The 21,541-nt window shown below is 35.8% G+C and overlaps 1 protein-coding gene across 1 annotated transcript in view; it reads right to left on the bottom strand.

Annotated features, from left to right (window-relative positions):
* Positions 1–499: 499 nt before the first annotated feature.
* TSPAN12 (tetraspanin 12) overlaps positions 500–21,541 on the bottom strand; it is a 78,416-nt gene continuing 57,374 nt past the window's right edge. Inside the window, exon 8 of the mRNA XM_020966350.2 lies at positions 500–1,804. Coding sequence (XP_020822009.1) covers positions 1,499–1,804 — 306 coding nt within the window. The 3' untranslated portion in view covers positions 500–1,498. The remainder of the gene's footprint in view (positions 1,805–21,541) is intronic.

The following is a 21,541-nucleotide window of genomic DNA, read 5'->3' as shown; positions in this document are numbered from 1 at the left end:
CTTTTGGAATTTTGAGGAAGAAAAATAGAAATTTAAAAAATAACTGGAATATGAAAAGCATGAAAAGCTAAAATTTTAAAGGTAAGGTCAATTTAGTTTTCCTTGAGTTGTATGTCTTTTTTTAAAATGCAAGATTAATGAAAGTTATGCTTGAAAGTAGACATCTTTAAGTTCCTTTTGACCTTTTTTTAATAAAGGTGCACACTCTTAAAAGGTGCTCCTTAGGCCTTGGAAAAACTATCATTTTTCTCTCTATTGTACATTTTCTCCAAGATTTATTCCAACAAAATGCTAAGAATAGGGATATGGAAATTACCACTCTTTACAAAAGGTTTATTGAAACTTGTTTAATTTTCTTTCAAATATCCTATTAAACATAGTACACAAAATACAGTAAAATGCACTTTTCCCATTTCAAATAAATATATTCTAACTTTTGTAGAAATTTCATAATTTGTGTAACCCCAGTGTCTTAATTGAAGTAATATAGCAAAAAAAATCTCTAATCAAATAATATTTATTGAAATTATACCCCAGGCATGTCACTGGATAATAATAGTATATTCTACAGACTGTTTGAGGACAGAAATAAGTGTCTGAAAATGTGCTAGTTTCATATAGAACCACAGTTTGGAAAGGTATAGCTCTCAAGTCATATGGTATAAACTCAGTTAAGTGGAAACTGCCTTGTTAAAATTTTTCTACCGACAGGACCATAGTCTGAAAAATAATGATGCCTATTTATCACACTGGTGACTTTCCAAACCTAGTGATATTTAATAGTTATAGGGCAGAATTTTTAAAATCATCTTACAGGAAAGGCTAAAAATAAAGGTGCTGTGCAAAGGCAAAGTTGTCCTTTTCACAATTGTTTTTAACACTTACTAGATTGAAATCTACTAAAATATACAGACTTAACACACAAAAACAATCATTTACACAAATATCCCTGATCAGCTTTAAGACATTGGATTAGTTTTTTTTAAGTGGTAAAATCATTTTAGAAACTTTAAAGAAAGTCACATTTAATTGGTAACCAACGCAGAATTTTTTTCTGTAAAATCTTTCCAACACCTTCAAAATAATTCACCATCAAAGAGTATGGATCATTAGTACTGTCTATATTAGTAATTAATCAGTGCTTTTTGAACTAAATAGCCTGTGGATGTAAGTCAAATTTTACCATAGTTAACTCCCAAACACAACTACATCTACAAACAATATAAATCTTACATGATACAGTCTAAAAGGCCAATGTTAGTTCTGCCCCCCAACAAAGAGGTGTGTTTTTTTTTTCAAACTGCACGGGCAGTTGGTACTTCTAGGATGATGTGAAATCCTTTTCTCCTTGGTTTAGGAAGCAGAAAATCAAGTCTCTGAGTATTCTTTTGTGGAGATATTTCACAAACAGATGGACAAAGGATTGTATGCTCAAAAAACAAAAAAAAACACACACAAGTCCAATCTAAAAAATTTGTGGCCTCATCCTCTTGATTATCTACAGCTCCTCCATTTCAAAGTGTGTATTAAAGCTGTTTGCCATGGTTGAGTGTTCAAAGATCCTTGACAGACTTGGTTTCAGCAGCTCTACTGAATGACATGACAGGTGCTGTGAGGTGTCATTCTTCAAGGACATCATTTGATCTGTCCCAGGATCTCTTCTGTCATAATACAGAGCCCACAGCAGGGTAATAGTGAGAATCATTGCCAGAATTTGGGTAACTCCGATAGAGATACCCAAGAATCTTAGAACTTGTAGTTGTTTGGTTCCTCTCAAGAAGGTGTACATTTTTTTCCCACAACCCTGTAAAACAAATAGATGTGGTCAGTATCATTTGAGATCTGTCTCTTCTAACTCATGTCAAAGACAACATGAACTCTGCTTTAATTAACAATATCAAGTGATGTTTGCACATTCATATCTCTTAAGAAATTCATTTACTTTGCATGATGGGGAATGAGATAACCATTCTGGCCAGCTACCAATCAATTAACGAGTTATTTTTTAAGTAGGTACTATATACCAGCCAATCTGCTAGGCAATAATGATTCAACAAAAAAATAAAACACAGGCTTCAAAGAGAACACATTCATATTAACAACATGTACATAGGGGACAGCTAGGTGGTGCAGTGCATAGAGCACTGGCCCCGATTCAAGAACACCTGAATTCAAATCCAGCCTCAGACACATAATACTTATTAGCTGTGTGACCCTGGGCAGGTCACTTAACCCCATTGTCTAACCCAAAAAAAAAAAGTATACAAATAAGCATATACAAAATTTATAACTCCATTTTGTCCTATATTTTTTCACATGAAAAATCAGCTTTCTCACTTGAACTGATGGTGTGAAATGGAATAAGCATTTATTATGAGGCTGCTTAGTAGGGTAAATAGTCTTTTGCCACTATTCTCACACAGCTTTTCTTAACCTACTACTTAAGTGGCTACAAATGCATAGAGATCAAATCTGGGCTCTTGCAATTAGGCCATGTCCCTAGGAGGAGAGACTAAGGGATCTTGGAAAAAGGAACTATACTGACCATCAGCTGCTGCTTTGAGCAGTACAGACAGCTAAGAACAGAAGAATGGGACAATTCTACTCCTTAGTGTCTATTTGTACAAACCTGATCAAGAGCTACTGCTACACCATGCAATTCATGCGAATCCAAGGGTAGAATCCTTTTAAGTCTCAAAATGTCAACCAATGTGCTGCAATACGCTTTTTTTTTTAAATCAATATACATAGGCAGAATTACCTGTCTCCTCATAGGTCATTCCACACACTAACTTTTACAATAACCTTTGTTTACAGGTGACTGGAGAAACTCTTAAATAGGCACAAGGCAGGGAAAGAAGCATAAAAATATATCAAGCAATAGATCATACAAAAATCATTAATATGGCTTTAGCTTACAGTCAGTAGTATCTGCCCAGGTACACACCCAATGACTTCTTTTGTATTAAGCCTAACCTCCAGTCATATTCAGTCTTATCAGGAGCCCAGCCCAGCAACCACCTGGATTGGGAGGGAGAAGACTTAACTTACTGTCAATAATCTACTAATTAATAACCTATTTAACAGGTGTTTGCTGAAAGTATATTTATCTGTCCATACACTAAGACTTTAGGTTCTTATCTTTCTGTATCAAGGAATTAATTTTCATCTCTCCAAAGCAGTAGAGATAGGGGGCTATGAGGAGGACTGGCCTTCATCAATCCTTCTCTGCTGCCTGAAGGGGATCCTGACAGCCCAAGATGTTGTAGCAACCAGCTTGAAAATACAGAAGGTAAGGATTCAAGAGATCATCTACCTATTTCTCCAAAACAAGGGTCAGCACACATTTTGGTCCTAAATACCTTAAGTCAGAGGTACAACTTTAGACCATTTAAAAAAGGGTAATCAGATCAGCTGAAGTACAATTTGTTGTACAAAAAAAAAATATGTCTGCACTGATGTCTTTTCTTTTTTAATATCATCATAGTTTTCTCCAGTATCTCCCCCCCACCTCTCCAATAGCATACAACAAACATTTTTGAAGACAAAAAAGAAAAGTGGGAAAAATGAACACCAACTGAATTCACTGAAAAAGTTGAAAACATGTGCAATACACATGGAAAGGGAAGGGTAGGAGGTGTCCTCTCATATTACTTCATTCAAATTATGCTTGATCTTTACAATTTTGTTACATTTGTTTTGAATTTGAGTGTTGTTTTCTTGGCTACAGTGACTGCAATCTACATCAGCTTATGCTGATCTTTCCATGCTCCTCTGTGTTCATCATCCCTTATGGTGCAGTAAAATTCCATCATGTTCATTACACTATGAGGTGTTTAGCCATTTCCCAATCATTGGGTATTGACATTAACCAATTGGAAACAATGTCACAAAATTTCTTCTATAAATATTTTTATCAAGGGCTTCATTGGGAGACTCTCAGTCAAGAATACGTAACAGAATCTATTCAAGTATTTAGAATTTTAGTCACTTTGGTTGAATTAATGCCAAATTGTTTTAGAATTGTTCAAAAGTCGTGTTGTGTATTGGTGTGCCTAATTTCTTTCTCTTGTATAATCGCCTTTTGGTAGGGTTTACAGAATCATATCAAGTTACAGCTGCCAGGTAGGTGGTGCAAGGGATAGAGCATTGGGCCTGGAGTCAGGAAGATCTGATTTCAAATCTGGCCTTAGAAACTTACCGGTTATGTGACCCTGCGCAAGTGACTTAACTCTGCCTCAATTTCCCCATCTGTAAAATGATCTGGAAAAGGAAATGGCAAACTACTCCGGTATCTTTGCCAAGAAAACCCCAAATGCAGTCATGAAGGGGTCGGACATGACTGAACAACAGTCAAGTTATAGCGGGGGTAATGGGCATCCTTGCTTTATTCCTAAATTTACTGAAAGTTCTAGTGTATACCCACTGTATATGATATTTGCTTTTCGCTTTAATAGATGCTTTTTTTCAGGATATTAAAAAAGATGTCTCTATGCCTATACTTCGTAGGGTTAGAACATTAAAAATTGCTATTCCCTACCTCCCCCTAATTTGCAAGGAGTGGGGTGAAACATGAGTGATGTTTTGATTTCTTTTATTATTAGTGATTTAGAATAGCTGTACACATGTCTGTGAATACCTAGCAATTCTTCTTTTGAAGACTGTTCATATTCTTTCACCAAGTAGTTTCAAATATGTTGATTAATTGTTTTTATATCTTGGATACCAAATCCTACACAGGGATTTGTAAAAAAAAAAAAAAAAGATTTTTTCCCAATTCAACTGCTTCCCTTTCTATCATATGTGCATTAATTTTATCTGTGCATAAACTTTTAAGTTTGATAAAACCAGAGTTACCTATTTTACCTTTTATAAATGCCTCTTATTCTTGTTGGGTTATGACTACTCGTCCTACCTATAGCTTGTGATCTGCTTCTGTGCTCATATTTTTATGGTATGATTTAAATATTAAGTTCATGTATCCATATAGGATATAATAAGGCATTAGTCTAAGTCCACTTTCCCAGGGGTTCTTGTTAAATGTGGAGCTCTTTCCTAAGGAAGTTGTGTGTCTCATCTTGTCAAATATTCTGTCATTGAGCTCCATTGATCTAGCTCTCTTTTTTTTTTTAAAGCATTGCCAGATGGTTTTGATGACTGCTGCTTTATAATTTAAGGTTTTAGAAGTGCTATTCCCTTTTTATTCTTACCTCTTTTCATCATTTCTCTTGCTATTCAAGATATTTATTTTTTCCAAATGAATTTTGTTATTCTATCAAGTTCTTTGGTAGTTTTGTCATTTTTATTATATTGGCATGGCCCTGACATGAGCACTGAAAATTCTTCCAGTGATTTAAATTGTTCTGTATTTCTTTAAGGGGAACTTTGTAATTACATCTGCACAAGTCTTTAGGGTGCTTTGGTAGATCAATCCTTAAATATTTTATGTATCTAATAGTTATCTGCAATGGGATTTCCTTGCTATTATTTCTTGTGCTTTGTTGGTATTATATAGAAATGCTCTTGATTTTTGAGGATATATTTTGTAGCCTGTAATTTTGCTGAACCTATTAGCCCTCAAATGGTATTTTTGCTGATTCCTTGGGATTTTCCAAGTATATGACCATATTAACAAAGGAAGTTTTATTTCCTCTTTATATATATTTATACCTTTAATTTCTTTCTCTTATTTTATTGCTGTTGGTAACTTTTTTCTAGAATTATGTCAAGTAAAAGTAGGGAGATTCGGTATCCTTGTTTTACCCCTATTAGAAAAGGTTTTAGTGTATCCCCATTACAAATGTTTGCTTTTGGTCTTTGATAGATGCTTTTCATTTGATTAAAACAGTCCCTCTGTGCTTATACTTTGCAGGATTTTAGCATGAGTGTATGTTGCCAAAGGCTTTTTCTGCATCTATTAATCATTTTAAAAAATGAAACATCCCAAACCAAATAATTATGTTGAGTGTGGTTCCTAATGTTGAACCATCTTTGCATCTCTGCTACAAATCCCATTTGGTTATAATGAATGATTTCTAAGATAAATCATTGTAGTCTGATTGATGGGATTTTACTTTAAAATTCTGAGTCAATGTTCATTAGTTATATTGTCTTATAGTTTTCCTTCTTTGTTTTATCCTTCCCTGGTTTCTGTAAGGACTACCTTTGTCTCATAAAAGGATTCTGGTAGGGTACTTTCTCAATTTTTGAGAATAATTTTGCATGATATAGGTATTAATTACTTTTAGAATTTTGATAGAATTCTCCTATAAGTCAGTTTGCTTTGATTCACTCATTATTTAGAGTTTCATTGTTAAGTCTCCATTTGGGTTTGTCTAACTATCTTGTTGTTTTTGTTTTATGGTCTATAAAGGATTATTTACTATGTCTGCCTTTTAGTATTTAGTGGAATAACATAAAATGATCAGTTTTTCTAAAGGTTCCAGGTGGTGCTAAGAAATACATATATCTTTGATGGTCCCTCTTCAAAGACATACACAAGTCTTTCAGTTCTAGTTTAATAGCAGTTTGTTCCATTCCTTCTTTTCCCTTTTCTCTATCTTCTTGTTAGTCAAATCCAAAACTGGGGGAGGGACATTAAAATTCCTTGTCACTACTGTGTTGCTGTTTGTCTTCTTGTAGCTTTCTTAGTTTCCTTGTTTATTGCTATTTTAAAAAATTTTTACTTTTGTCAAATAGCATGACTTTTACTTTGGTGAATTCACTTAATTCATAGTAAACTTTTTTTCCATCTCCCAATTTTATTCTGTGTATGTCCTGGCAAAATATGTTTCTTGTAAGCAACAGATTGCAGGGCTGTGTTTTCTTATCTGGTCTGTCATTTTTTCCATTTTATTGAATTTTTTTAAAGTTATGATTTTTCATACAGTACTATGTCTCTTCAGTTATTTTAGCTTAATGTCTTTTTAGGGTTACTCTATTCCCACTGGCTTTCTTCCTTTCACTTCCAATTCTCCTGTTTATTAGTTAAAAAAATTTTTTTTGTGCCCTTTGCCACAGAAGGTACCTTGGAGACTTAATGATGAAACCCTAAATAACATATGTGTCAAAGAAAATGGATTCAGGAGAATTCCATCAAAATTTTTAAAGAACAATGAATACCCATACTAGGCAAATTATTCTCAAAAACTGAGAAAGAACCCTATTAGAATGCTTTTGAGACAAATGCAGAAAAGTATAAGACAATATCATTATTAATGCATTATTGACTCAAATTTTAAACAAAATCCTAAAGCAATTTATCTCACAAATCACTCATTATTATCAAGTGGGATTTATACTGAGATATAAGGATGGTTCCATATTAGGAACCACAATCAACACAATTAATCATATTAAAAGCCTAGACATCTAAAAGCAAATATCATATGCAATGGGGATACATTAGAACCTTTTTCAATTAACATGGGTTTTAAAGAAAGATGCCCACTGTTACTTGGTATTGTTCTTGGCAGCATTTCCTGAACTATAAGACAAGAGAAAGAAATTAAATACCTGGAAAATCCTAAGGAATAGGCAAAGATACTGAGACAACTGAGACCAAAGTTGCATGCTACAAAATTCATTTGGAAAAACAAAATATCTTGAATATCAAGGAAATGATGAAAAGAGATAAGCATAAAGGTAATAGCACATCTATACCTGAAACCGTATTGTCAATGTGCAGTTAAAAAATGGAAAGACAGGTCAATGGAACTCAATTAACATAGTATTTGATAAAGTAGATCATACATGTATGTGAGAGATGAACTCTCAGAGGTGAAGCCTCCTCAAAAGGTCAATAATTTTTTATTATTATTTTCAAAATCCTCCCCTGCTCAAACTCTGTTTTTAAGCACATAACAGAAAGAATAAGCCCTGCCCCACCCCCCAGTTAAGGGGGTAAGGGATTAGTGGTGGGCAGAGATTTGCTTTTATAAGGCAGCCCCTGTTATGCGGTGTGTGTCTCTCTCTCTCTCTCTTTCCACGTGTATCAAAGGAGCAGACAGCCATCTCCCCAAGATGGTAATAAAGGTAACCTTTGCTTTCCACCTTGAGAAGTCTCTGAGTTTAATTTGGGTTAGGGTCGCTGTCCCACACATACATCATCTAGGAAACAACTCCATTATTTGATAAGATAGCCTAGAAAAACTGGAAAGGAGCTTGGAAGAAAGAAGGCTTAGACCAACATCTTATATTATATGCTATGATATGTTCTAAATATATATACATGACTTAAGATTTAAGATCATACTATACAAAAAGTTAGAATAGAGGTTGATCATACACTTCTCATATCTATAGCTCAGATATGCTTAATGTATTAGTAACCCAACAAAAGGTGGAAACACTCATAAAAGTTAAAATTGATAACTTTGGCTACAATGAACTAAAAAGTTTACATACAGATAAAATTAATGCAGCCACGATAAAAAAAGGAAATAGTTGAATGGGAAAAAGAATCTTTGTATCAAATCTCTATGATTAGGGTTTGGTATCCAAGATATATAAACAATTAATAAACATATTTGAGACTATTAAGCATTCCATAATAGATGGTCAAAGGATATGAACAGTTTTCAAAAGAGAAAATTGCTAAGTATTCACAAGCATATGAAAGGATGCTTCAAATTTCTAACAATAGAAGTACAAACAAAGGTAACAAAAAATGGCAATATATCATGTTGGCAGAGGACAGGATAGCTAGCATATTGTTGGTGGAGCTGAGAATTGGTACAAGCAATTTGGAATTATGCAAATAAAGTAACAAATTTCTATTCCCTGTGACTCAGAGATTCTATTTGTTAGGTTTATATCCTAAAGAAATCACTGATATGAAAATCCCTATGGACCCCAAAACATTTCTAGCAGGACTTTTTGTAACAGCAAATAATTGGAAACAAACTAGATGCCCATTGATTGGGAATGGCTAAAAATATCATGGTATGTTATTTTAGTGAAATATGAGGGTATTGAAAGATCTAGATGAGCTGAAACAAAACCAAGAAACTGAAATACAAAATAATTAAAATGATGTAAATGGAAAGCACAACCACATAAAAAAAATTCAATGTATAAAGACCAAGCAAAACTCAAGAAAGGAGAGAATACCCCTTTATAAAGGTGTCAAGTCCATAGCTGTTCTATGTTTTTGGACTTTTTAAATGTATCAATCAGTTGTGCTGATTTTTTCCTCTTTTGTCTTTAAAAAATACTATTTGTTGTATGGGATGGATCTCTGGCAGGGGCAGAAGAAGGGATACTGGGAAAAATTATGTAAAAAACAAAGATCAATAAAAACTTACTTAAAAAATATTAAGGCCACATGTGTGTTTGTGGGTTGAAGAGGTAGGGCATAGTATGTAGTAGCGAAAAGACCTCTGAATTTGGATTCAGAGGACCTGGGTGTGAATTATGACTTTGTGCCTCTGGGTCTCCTCAGTCCTGTTATATGAAAAATTGGGGGGGAGGAGGCCTACATGATATCTAAGGTCCTTTCAATCTCTAAACCTATGATCCACAGCAGGAGAAAAGAACCTAAGCTCACAATACACATAAGCAAACTCAGTAAAAAGTCAAGGTTATGATTCCCCTTTCTTTAGGTACTAAATGACTCTTTTATTCAAGATAATGGTTTATCTTCAGCTAATTCCCTCCAGGAAAGCAGAATCTTCAAGAAAGCCTGGGGGCAAAGAACAGTGGGAGATTAATTCACTGGACTGCTTTATCCCGGAAAGAACAAAGTACTGGGAGTCAAAAGACCTAGACCAAGAGTCTTAGTTTTGTCATTAATTCACTGGGTGAAGGCAGAGCAACAGGAAGTATAGTAAGTTTCCCATTCTCCCTGACCCCCAGACCCCTCCTTCATACAGACCTAGAAAATGCACCAGACTGAATCCTGATGAGGAAACCCAAGAAAAAGTCAAAAGTGAGTCATTTTTTCCAGCCCATGTTTGTATAGGGAGACAGGTATATGGAAAATGGGAATGAGGTTATTGGACTACCTCAATGCTATGGTGGGGGGAGAGAGAGAATATCATCTCAAAAAATTTCAAAACTGCCCAGATCTTTTAGAACCAAAAGGCAAAAGGGAAATAGAAAAAATCCACCCATTACTTCCTAAAATAAAGCACAAAACAAAAACTTCTGGAAACATTATAACCAACATCCAGAGGTTTCAGGTCAAAGAAAAATTACTGAAAGCAGAAAGAAAGAATTCAAATACTGAGGAGTCACAGAATTGCACACAATTTAGCAGCTATTGCCATAAAGAAAGGAATTTGGAATATGATATTTCAGAAGGTAAAGGATAGTTGCTTATAGCCAAGAAAAACTGATAATAATTCTATAGTGGGGGGGGGAGAAGAGAGAATAGATCTTTAATGCAATAGGCTTCTAAGCATTCCTGATGAAAAGACCTGAGCTTCAGAAAAACTGAATTTTAAACACAGCAGTTAAAAGAAAAATAAAGGTAGACACAAATAATCATAAGAGATAAAACAAGGATGAGCTGCTTTTGATTAGAGATGATGTGTCCCCTCTGAACCCCATAGTCATCAGGAGTCATAGAGGGAGTCTAATTAGAGAAGGGCTGAGAGTGGTTCTGCTATCAATGATCTGAAGAGAAGAGAAAAGGGGAGAGCAATATACCAGGCGGAGGACAATGGGGAACAACAGCTAAAATGGACTTCACTTTCAGCTGATCAAAAGAAGAAAGAACATAGAGCTGGCTACAGTAATACATTTCACTCAACAAAAAAATACAGAAAGGGAAAAAGGAGGAAATGGAGAGAAGATTAAGAGAGGAAGCAGTCCTAGGCAAAACAAACTCTGAGGATGTACAGTAATATTAGAGCTCTTGTTGAATGCAAAATAATGAGAATCTGAAGGAGTGCCCATAAACTGAGGAATGTATTGCTAAACAAGTTATGGCATATGATTTTTTTTTTTGGTGAGGCAATCAGGGTTAAGTGACTTTCCCAGGGTCACACAGCTAGTAAGTGTCAAGTGTCTGAGGCTGGATTTAAAATCAAGTCCTCCTGAGTCCAAGACCTGAGTTGTATCCACTGCACCACCTAGCTGCCCCATGTGGCATATAATTGTAATGGAATACCATCATGCTATAAGAAATGGATGAAGGGGATGGTTTTTGAGAAATCTGGCAAGACTTGTATGAACTAATGCAGAGCCCATAGAAATCAGGAGAAGAATTTACAATGACAATATAGTAAAGACAAATACAACTGTGAAGGAATTAGGAACACTGATTAGTGTAATGACCTATGATACTTCTACAGGATTAAGGAAGAAACATGCTACCTACTTCCTGAGAAAGGACCCAAAATGCAGAATGAGACATGGTTTTTGGCAATGGTTAGTACAGAAGTTTGTTTTGTTTGACTGTACATGTTTGTGACAGGGGTCTTACTTTTCTTTTGTTCTCAACTGGAAGTGGGGTGGGAAGGAGAGTAGATGTTCGCTGACTGAAAAAATAAAATACAATTTTTTAAAATGTACTGTATGATCTTGAAAAAGATTCTTCAAATTCCAGAGCTTCAATGTCTTCATTGGTAAAATGAGAAGATTAATTTTGATAATTTAAATGATCCCTTCCAAAATTCTATGCTTCAATGCCTATGATTGATTCTGGCAAACACAAAGCACAAAAGAAAATTTTGAAAGAGAAAATAAGGGAGTACAAGAAAGGGAAAGACAAAGAAAGGTAGATGGAAAATAGGAAGAATATTAGCGTGCCATTGGCAATCGGCTGACATGCCCTCCACCTATGCCACAGCTGGCTTGCTATTGCAACAGTATGAGTCAGTCCTTGAAAGGGAAGTTATACACAACAATTTCATCTGTCCTCAAATTAGAAGGCCTTCTACTAGGGTGGTGCTAAATTATTCTTCTCAAGTTATAGTAGAAATCTCTAGAATGAATGATCTTAGTAAAAATAATTTAAAATACAGTTACTGTGAAGAATACTTTGTAGAACTAGGCAAAATCATAACAATTTATTTGGAGGAACAAAAAGGTCAAAAAATTCAAATAAAATATTGAGAAAATAAAGCAAGAATTTCAATCTATAGTATTCTATAACTTAGTCATATCAAACTAAATCATAAAAAGTAGTCATCAAAACTATTTGTAATGGAAAAAATCCCAAGTAAGATCACTAGAACAGGATAAATAAGCAAATAAACACAACAGCTCATGTACCACACAAAAATGTAAAATACTAGGAAAGCGTTGCTAAGAAATATGGAATACCAGTTCAATCCAATTTAGCAAACAGTTTTTGAGTATCTACCCTGTGCAAATTGCTGGGGGACAGAAAACCAAGCGAAGACCAGCCTCTGTACTCAAAGAACCTTACATTCTATCGGGGGACGGCCGGGCAAAGGAAGCTCATTTATTACACATAAAGAGTATCTGTGTCCATGATATTTTGAAGAGGAAAAGCAGAATATCATCAACAATGGGCATTAGGAAAAGCTTCTCATGTATTGTACCTGAGCTGAGCCTTGGAGGAAAGCAAAGATTCTAAGAGGTAGAGGGGGAGGACGGAATACATTCCAGGTGGGGGGGGAACACCCAGTGCAAAAGCACAAAGGCAAATGAAATGTCAGTCCATCAACAGGCATTTATTAATCCCCTACTACTATATGCTAGATATTGAGGACACAGATAGAATGAAACAATTCCTTTTTGCCAAGAGCTGAGATTCTAATTGGGAGAGACAACTATACATACGCAACATATGTATACAGTATATAAATGTAAAATGAATAAATACAAGTTAGTTTGGGAGGCAAGGCACTAGCAGTTGGCAAGACTAGGAAAGGCTTTATTCAGAAGATGGTACTTAAGCTGCATCTTAAAGCAAGAGAGGGTCTCTGAGTCTGAGGTAAGGAGGAAATAAACTGAATGAATATAAAGGGGAGGGAGAACCTGGGAGAATGGAAAGATTATACTGCCTTCAATAGAAACCAGAAACTTTGGAAGAAAGAAGTATGTAAGGGGAAATACAATGAGTTCTGTTTTGGACATTTTGATTTTAAGCTATTTCTGGGACATATAGTTCGAAATGTCCAATAAGCAAGTTCTGGGAACAACAAAGGTCCAGTTTGGTTGGAGTAGAAAATAAATTTAGGCGAGTAATGTAAAGCAAGTCCTTAAAAGATAGGTTGTATCCAGACTGTAAAGCTTTAAATGCCAAACTGAGGAGTGAATATTTTATCCTAAAAGTATCCAAGAGCCACTTAAAAGGTGTACTTAAGGAAGATTATTTAGGCTTTAGTGTGGAGGGCCAATCCAAGACAGGAGGGACTAGAAGCAAGAAGCTTAATTAGAAGACTACTGACATTGTCCAGGAGAAAAGTGCTGAGGGTCTGAGCTAAGATGATGGTGGTGTGAGCAGAGAGATGGAAGCAAATGTGAGATACAAGATGGAGGTAGAATTGATAAGACTTTGTAGCTTAAGGCACCATCATTCTCTGTGACCTAGGCCCACAGCCTGTTTTTCTTTCCTTTCCACTATCTCCACCCCTCATACCTAAACTCTTGCCAAATCCTTTTGATCCTACCTTTGTATTATCTCTTGTATATGCTCTCTTCTCTTCAATGACACTACTGAGACCCTAGTGCAGGTTTTTATTACCTCATGCCTGGACTATTGGAGTAGCCTTCTGGTGGGTCTATGCATCAAATCTCTCCCCACTCTGGTCCATCTTCCAGTTAGCTGTCAAATTGATCTTCGAGTACGAGTATGACCACGACACAGCCCTATTCAATAAACTTCAGTGGCTTCCTATTAGCTCCAGGATCAAATATAAAACCCTCTATTTGGATTTCAAAGTCCTTTATAACCTGGCCACTTGCTACCTTTCCTTCTTCCTTACTCTTTAAACTTTGTTCTACCATATAGTGTAGGATCCAGTTACATTGGTCTCCTTGCTATTCCTTATGTTAGATATCCTTGCTATTCCTTATGTTAGATATTCTATCTCCTGACCAAGCATTTTCATTTGCTGTCCCCTATGCCTGGAATGTTCTTCCTCCTAATCTCCATCTCCAGGGTCCTCTGTCTTCCTTCAAATCCAGATAAAACCCCTCCTTCTACCAGAAGCTTTTCCTGGTCCTGCTTAACACTAGTGCCTCCCCTTCTATTAATTATCCCTAATTGATCCTCTAAGCATCATGTTTACATAGTCATTTGCATTTTGAGCAGTACAGGATTGTTTTTGTTATCTTTGTAGCCCCAGCATTTGGCACAGTTCCTGATACATAGTAAGTACTTAATAAAGGCTTGCTGATTTGACTTCAATTAGCTTTAACAATGTAAACAAATTTCCATTTCCCTTTTTGTTGAATGTACCACCAATTACTGCACCAAAAAAGTCAGAATACTTGTTTAAAATGTACAGTGTACAATGCAATTCTGAGTTTTGAAGACTATACATTAAGGTTATATTAAAATGAAAATTTTGTTGTTGCTGTTGTTGTAGAAAAAAAAGCTTACCCAAGGAGATATTTCTGACTAGGAATTTAAATCCTGATTTAATCAAATGCATCCCCATTTTCTGTATAGCTTATCTTTCTTTTTACCTATTTTTATTAGACATTTCTAATCTTCACCAGATTAATTTTTTAATTAATTTAATTATTTTTTCCAGAACAGATATTACTGAAAACTAAAAAAATAGTTACCAATTATCTTTCCTAATATAAAAACAAAACAGGAATATGCCTCCCTAAATATCCTTTTGACTAGAGAACGATTTTGAATAATTACAACACCATTCTCTCCATATACATATGTGCGTATGCATACATAAACATACATACCCATATGTGTATACATAGATTATTTTTACTATATGCACACAATCACCATATCCAAGGAAGAAGTAAAAGAGAACCAACGCTGTTACAAGTCATGGTCCCATTGTGCCCCTTGGATCCCCAACTGTATGCTTGACAAATTTGGTGACATAAAAAATTTCAAATAACATCCCTATCACTCTGTAGTCCTACTCACCCATCCTTGTTGCTGCAACCATTCACCTACCAACCATTCAGATCATTCATAATTTTCTCAAGTATTTTAGCACTTGACTCTTGATCTTCCTCTCTATCTTATACCCTGCCATTATCCTTAGGAACATCAATATTTACATTCATGACCTCTCTAACAACCTGACCACAAATTCCTTGACTCCTTCAACACCAAAGACCCTTTCAATTCTACTTGGTTATGATTTAGATGTTATCTTCCCAATCTCTCATAATTGTCCCACCTCAAAGATGTGGAACTATGAAATTTTTCTCTCCAATGACAACTGCCAATCCTTTCACATCTCCTGTTAAATCACTCACCAAATCTAGTCTTTGTCCTTACTGGCCTTATCATGACTTCTATTTTAAATCACTCCCTTTTACTTCCTCCACATTCTAATGCAAATGGCTATTTTGGGGTTGCCCATACATGGCACTCCATTTCCTATGTCCATGCCTTTGTACAAGCCATCCCCAAACCTGGAACGATCCCTTCTCACTCCCAACTCACAGATTTCTTTCGTTCCTTCGAGACTCAGCTGAAGTGCCACCATCTATATGAAACCTTGTCCTGACCCCTGATCCCAACTGCTGGTACCCGTACACATCCTCTATAAAGTCTTATATTTATTTTGTATTTATTCTGTATCTTCTATATGTATGTGTTGTCTCCCCCAATAGAATGTAAATTCCATGAGAGAAGGGATGGTTTCATTTTTCTCTTTGCATCCCCCACATTGAACACAATGCCTGGCACATAATAAACACTTAATAGATGCTTTTTGATTGATTAGTAATCAAGTACCTTGACTAGTGACAATTCCATCAGTCTATCTCCCCTACCCAGCCTGACCTGGATCTACTTAACCTAGATTAGACTGAGAATTGCCTACAATTACTTGTCACTCTGACCTTCTGCTATTCCTATATTGCTAACTCCCATTCCTAGGAAAGATCCAATTTCTCTTCTCTTCCTAGTCTGTTGAATATCATTGGAGAAATCATTGAACTCATCTAAATTTACCTAAAAGCAAGTATATAAACTCAACTGGGCTCTATCACTTGGCAGCGAGGTGACACAGTGTATCCAGGCTGGGCCTGGAGTTAGGAAGTCTCATCTTCATAAGTTCAAATCTAGCCTCAGAGTCCTAAGGGCTATGTGACACTGGACAAGTCACTTACCCTGGTTTGCCTCAGTTTCCTCTGTAAAATGAGCTGGAGAAACAAATGGTAAAGCACTCCAGTATTCTTACCAAGAAAACCCCAACTGGAGTCATTTAAAGAGTCAGACACTACTGAAAACGACTGAACAACTCACAAGGACCCCCTATCTCAGGCCTGATAATCTGAGGCCAATGGGGCCACTTACAGCTTGCCAAAGGATTTCGGGAGGCCCACAAAAAACATAGAGGAAAACATCCTCTAGATTTTTCACGGGCCTCCTGAAATCTTTTGGGTGCCCAGGGGCCATAAGTGATTCACAGGTCGTGCAGGCCTGCCCTATATCCTTCATGACAACTGTTCCAAATTTTTAAAATTTTCCTTTGAACCCACCAATCATTATTCCCACTCCTCACATGTGAGACAAATGATTTAGTCTCCTAATGTCACTACATTACTACCCTCCACAATACCTCAGAGTTTTCAGCCTTACTGCCTATTCTGTCTTACTTTCCTCTGCTGACAGAAAAGAAGAAAACCTTATTCTTCCTGGATCTTAATCTTTCTCTGCTTATATCCTTGATTTAGTTCCATTTCCTCTTAGACCTTGCTCCAGCAACTATGAGTGCATTTTCTTTTTTTTAAAAAAAATTTGTTTTTATTGTGAATTTAACAAACATCAACAAACAAACTTTTCAACAAAGGTTGCTCTATTTTCAGTATCTATCTCCCACTTCTCTGTTCCTTTCTATCTCTCTACATGCTCAAATTCTCTACAATCCTAAAAAATTCCCTCCCTTTTGCTAGCCCAACCATCTACTTCTCCACTGGTGGACTTCTTGAAAAAGTTGCCAAATCTGGACACAACTATTTCAACACTCTTTCTTCAACTCCTAATCAGGATACCACCACTCTATTGAAACTGCTCTAAGGTCCCCAAGGATGTTCTAATCATCAAATGCAATGCCATTTTTTTCCCCAGTCTTCAATATTTGCTACTCTCTTCTTATAGAATACTCTTTCCTCCCTTGGCTTCAGAAAAAGTATTTTTTTTTCTGATTACCCTCCTACTTCTCTAACAGTTCCTTCTCTGTCTCCTTTGCTGACTTCTTATCCCTTCCCCAACTTCCTTCCTAGGATATTCAACAATGTCCTCTCCTCTCTATATAACTTTCCCAATGAACTTTCTCAATGATTGAGATTGCCAGTCTCAATAAATGACTGATTCAGCTACCAACTCTATGTAGAAAGTTTCAAAATCTGTACTTCTAGTCCTGACCTCTCCTCTTCTGAGCTCTTGAGCTTTATCTCTAGGCACCTAAAGAACACCTTGATCCTCATTAGCATCTCAAATCCAACATGTCTAAAATTGAACCCAATATCACTTAATCTCATCAGGTCTCAGTTTCACCTATAAAATGAAAAAGTTAAACCAGATGACCTCTCAAGTCCTGCCAACTCTAAATCAACCAACTACTCATGGAGGTCTGGTCTTGAGCACTCCTAATTTATATTCCTCCTTCTCCAGGTCTGATAAAGAAAAACAAAACAAAACCTTGGGTGGAACCATCAGGAGGCATCTTCCACCTTAATACTTTATTCTAAATTCCTGCTTTTATTTTGTGGCTGGCAACAAACTGTCCTGCCTATATATATATATATATATATATATATATATATAAAATCTCATTTATCTGATTGAACAAAGACTATGAAACTAGAATATTAAACTCTGGTAGATCATGTTAAGATGGAAAAGTTTTGAATATGGACCTAGGGATGAACTTGATGTCTATTGTCCAAGGACCAGTCCAGCTGTTTGAGAGGCCATTGACAGTTGCCAAGCCTTAGCAGTTCCATCTCCACATCGCTAGCACTCATCCCCTTTCTCTTCACTCACAAGGCCTAGGCTCCCCTTTATTGGTCTGTCTGCCCTTCTTCAATCCATACTCCACTCAGCTGCCAGAATGATTTTCCTAAAACATAGATTCAAACTATGTCATTTTCCTGCTTGATAATCTCTGCTAAATCCCTATTATTTCTAGGATCAAATACAAATTTATCTGACATTTAAAGCCATTCAAATCCTAGCTACAGATTGCCTTTATAGGTATGAAGAAGAATAATATGAAATAAAAATCTGTAATCAATAAAAAGGAATCAGTTCCTCATGGTAGAATGTTAGGCCCCTGTGGCAATTGTTTGTTAGAGAAATCTGAGTCAAAGTCCTTTTTCATGCCTCCTTACAATGTAACACAAAGGTGATTGTTTGTTCTACTTAACTGTAAGGTTGGCCTACCAGTTACTGACTACCTTTTTTTTCTCATTTATCATAGACAGTCAAAAGAATGCAAATTATGTGCAAAGTACTGATTTTTATAATAGAAATAATAACAGAATATGTAGAAATATATTCTATTACTGATAGAAAATATAATAGAAATCTGTCAGATTGGACAGAATTGAATGTTAACACTTTAAATGTAAACATAGGATTTTTCAGTTTGAGTCAATGATCAGGACCATTAGGTATAAGAGTTTATTTCTTGCTTTAATTTCTGGATAAAACTTGTTTGAAGAAGAAATGTTGGAGGAAGAAAGTAATTTTTTAGGGGCATCTAGGTGGATAGAGCCTTGACCCTGGAATCAGGAGGACCTGAGTTCAAATCTGACCTCGGACACATAACACTTACTAGCTGTGTGACCCTGGGTAAGTCACTTAACCCCACTTCCTATCCCCCCCCTGCAAAAAAAATGATTTTTACTGCTAGGTGACAGGACTTTACAACTGGAAGGGTCTTTAAGGGTCATCTAGTCCAATGTCATACTCGATGCAACAATCCTTTCTATAAGATCTGTGAAAGTTGGTCAACTGGCCTCTGCCTGAATATGTTTCATTACAAAGATAAATACTTAGTAAGGAAGCCAGTTCAATTACAAAGCTTTATTTGGAGAATTCTAACAGTCCCTTAAAAGTCCTTCTTTTATAATAAATTCAAATCTGAATTACTCTAAATTCTATCTGCAATTTCTAATTTTATCTTTGGGGGTAAAAAACAGGCAAAAGAACAGTTCTAATCCATCATTAATATGATACTCCTTCAAATTTTTAAAGATAGCTCATTCTTCCCTCTAGTCTTCACACATTTATAGGGTAAAACATACCAGGCTCTTAACTGGGCCTCATATTAGATAATTTCAGACTCCTCATCATCCTAGCTGTCCTTTGGAAGAGATGTAGACAACAAATAATAGTAGTTCACATTTATATAGCAATGTATAATTCACAAATTTCTATGTATTATCACACTCATCTTACATATGAAGAAACAAACATTCAAAATAGGGAAATGACTTCCCATGGGTCACATAACTACAAAATGTCAGAATAGGACCTTGAATGCAGGGCTTCTGACTCCAAGTCTGGTAAACACTCTTAACATGTGTTCACCAGGATTAAATCAGAATTATTTATCATACTTTAATTATTAATTTAATCTGTACTCTGAATTTTTAAAAATCTGTACATAAAATTACATATTCATATTAAATACTTATTATGTAGCAAATAAAAAAGTTGATTAATCTAATAAAAAAATTTACTTTTGTCAAATGTCTAATGGTATAATAAAACTCATATTAGATATGTATGCATATGTACATGTAATACATTATATGTGCAGATATACATACTACATTACACTATACACACACACACACACACACACACACACACACACACACACACCCTCTGCTTTAAGATTTACAAGCAGTTCTTCCATCACTACTACTGTCAGAATGAAATTACCCCCTGGACAACAGGAGCTGTCTCTGTCTCACTGGCACCTAGCACACAGAGTTCTTTATACTGGGTGGGGGGCGCCGGATGAGGGGTTATGAACCAATTTTTTTCTTTTTATCATTATTATTTTTTTAACTTTATTAATTTATTTTGATTTATCAAATATCACTTCCATAAGCTTTTGAGTTTTAAATTTTTCTTTCCCTCCCTCCCACCCTCCCTCCCCAAGGTGGCACACAGTCTGATATAGGCTATACACATACATTCCTATTAAACATTTTCACATTAATGATGTTGTAAGTAAGAATTAGGACCAATAGGAGGAACCAACAGAAAGAGGAAACAAAACACAACAGAAGAAAAAAAAACAGCAAATAGTATGTTTTGGTCTACATTCAAACTCTATAGTTCTTTCTTTGGATGTGGATAGCATTTTCCATTATGAGGCCTTTGGAGATGTATAAACCAATTTTTTCATCAGTGTGGGGGCCCCTAGTTTAGAAATTCCCTCCACTGATGAAAAACAGCAACTGGTATGTAATTTATATGCTTACAAAATTAATTGGGACACTTTAAGTAAATTGTCTTCTGTTCACAAAGTTAGTATATGTCTGACATATACTGGCCTCCCTGACTCCAAGGTTGGCCCCTATCCACAATGCCACACTGCTTCTTGCTTTGAACATAGCTGGCACTGAATAAACATTTACTTGAATAACTCAATCAGATACAGAGTACAAGCATCAGGCCAGTTTGCTGATGAGGAAACTGACATTTACAGAGCTCACAAGAGCCCAACATTAGCATAGAGATCTAAAGCAAGAAGGCACCTCAGAGACCTAGTCCAAGTCTTTGTTTTACATAGAACAGGCTAACTCACTTAGCAAATAGAAGCTCCAGGACTCAAATCCAGGTTACCCCTTGTTCTAACATACCAGCAGGTCTTAACTTTTTTTTGTTTGTTTCAGGACCTCTTTATACTCCTAAATTATTAGAGTCCCCCAAAAAGCTTTTATTTATGTGGGTTAAATCTATCAATATTTACAGTATTAGAAAGTCAAAACATCTGAGCATTATTAGGAAAATAGTTTGAATTTGTGGACCCTATGAAAGGGTCTCAGGGACTCCTAGAATTCTCCAGTTCATACTTTGAGAACAACTGTACTCTACCGTGCTGCCTCTTTATAATAGCACTTTACAGAGTTCTTTTTTTTGTTAAATTTTTTTTACATATAATATGTTATTTGATTACAACATAGATTAAATGAGGTATCGCATGAAAATATGCAATGGTGGAGTTTTTTTATCAATGCAGTTTATATTATACTTGCTGCCCCCACCCCCACCCCAACTCACCATTTTTATAATTGAAAAGGCCAGAATTCTGGACACTGTAAATCAGGCCTGTACAGCATACTGCCCACAGGCCGCTTACAGCCCGCCAAAAGATTTCAGGCAACCCACAAAAAATGTAGAGAATGTGAAAGTAAGAAAAGATGTAATAAGTGCTTTCTCCATGCT

Source organism: Phascolarctos cinereus, unplaced genomic scaffold (genome assembly GCF_003287225.1).
Source record: "Phascolarctos cinereus isolate Bilbo 61053 unplaced genomic scaffold, phaCin_HiC Scaffold_1;HRSCAF=81, whole genome shotgun sequence".
NCBI classification, from domain to species: Eukaryota; Metazoa; Chordata; class Mammalia; order Diprotodontia; family Phascolarctidae; genus Phascolarctos; species Phascolarctos cinereus.
This window is presented reverse-complemented; position numbering and strand designations above follow the sequence as displayed.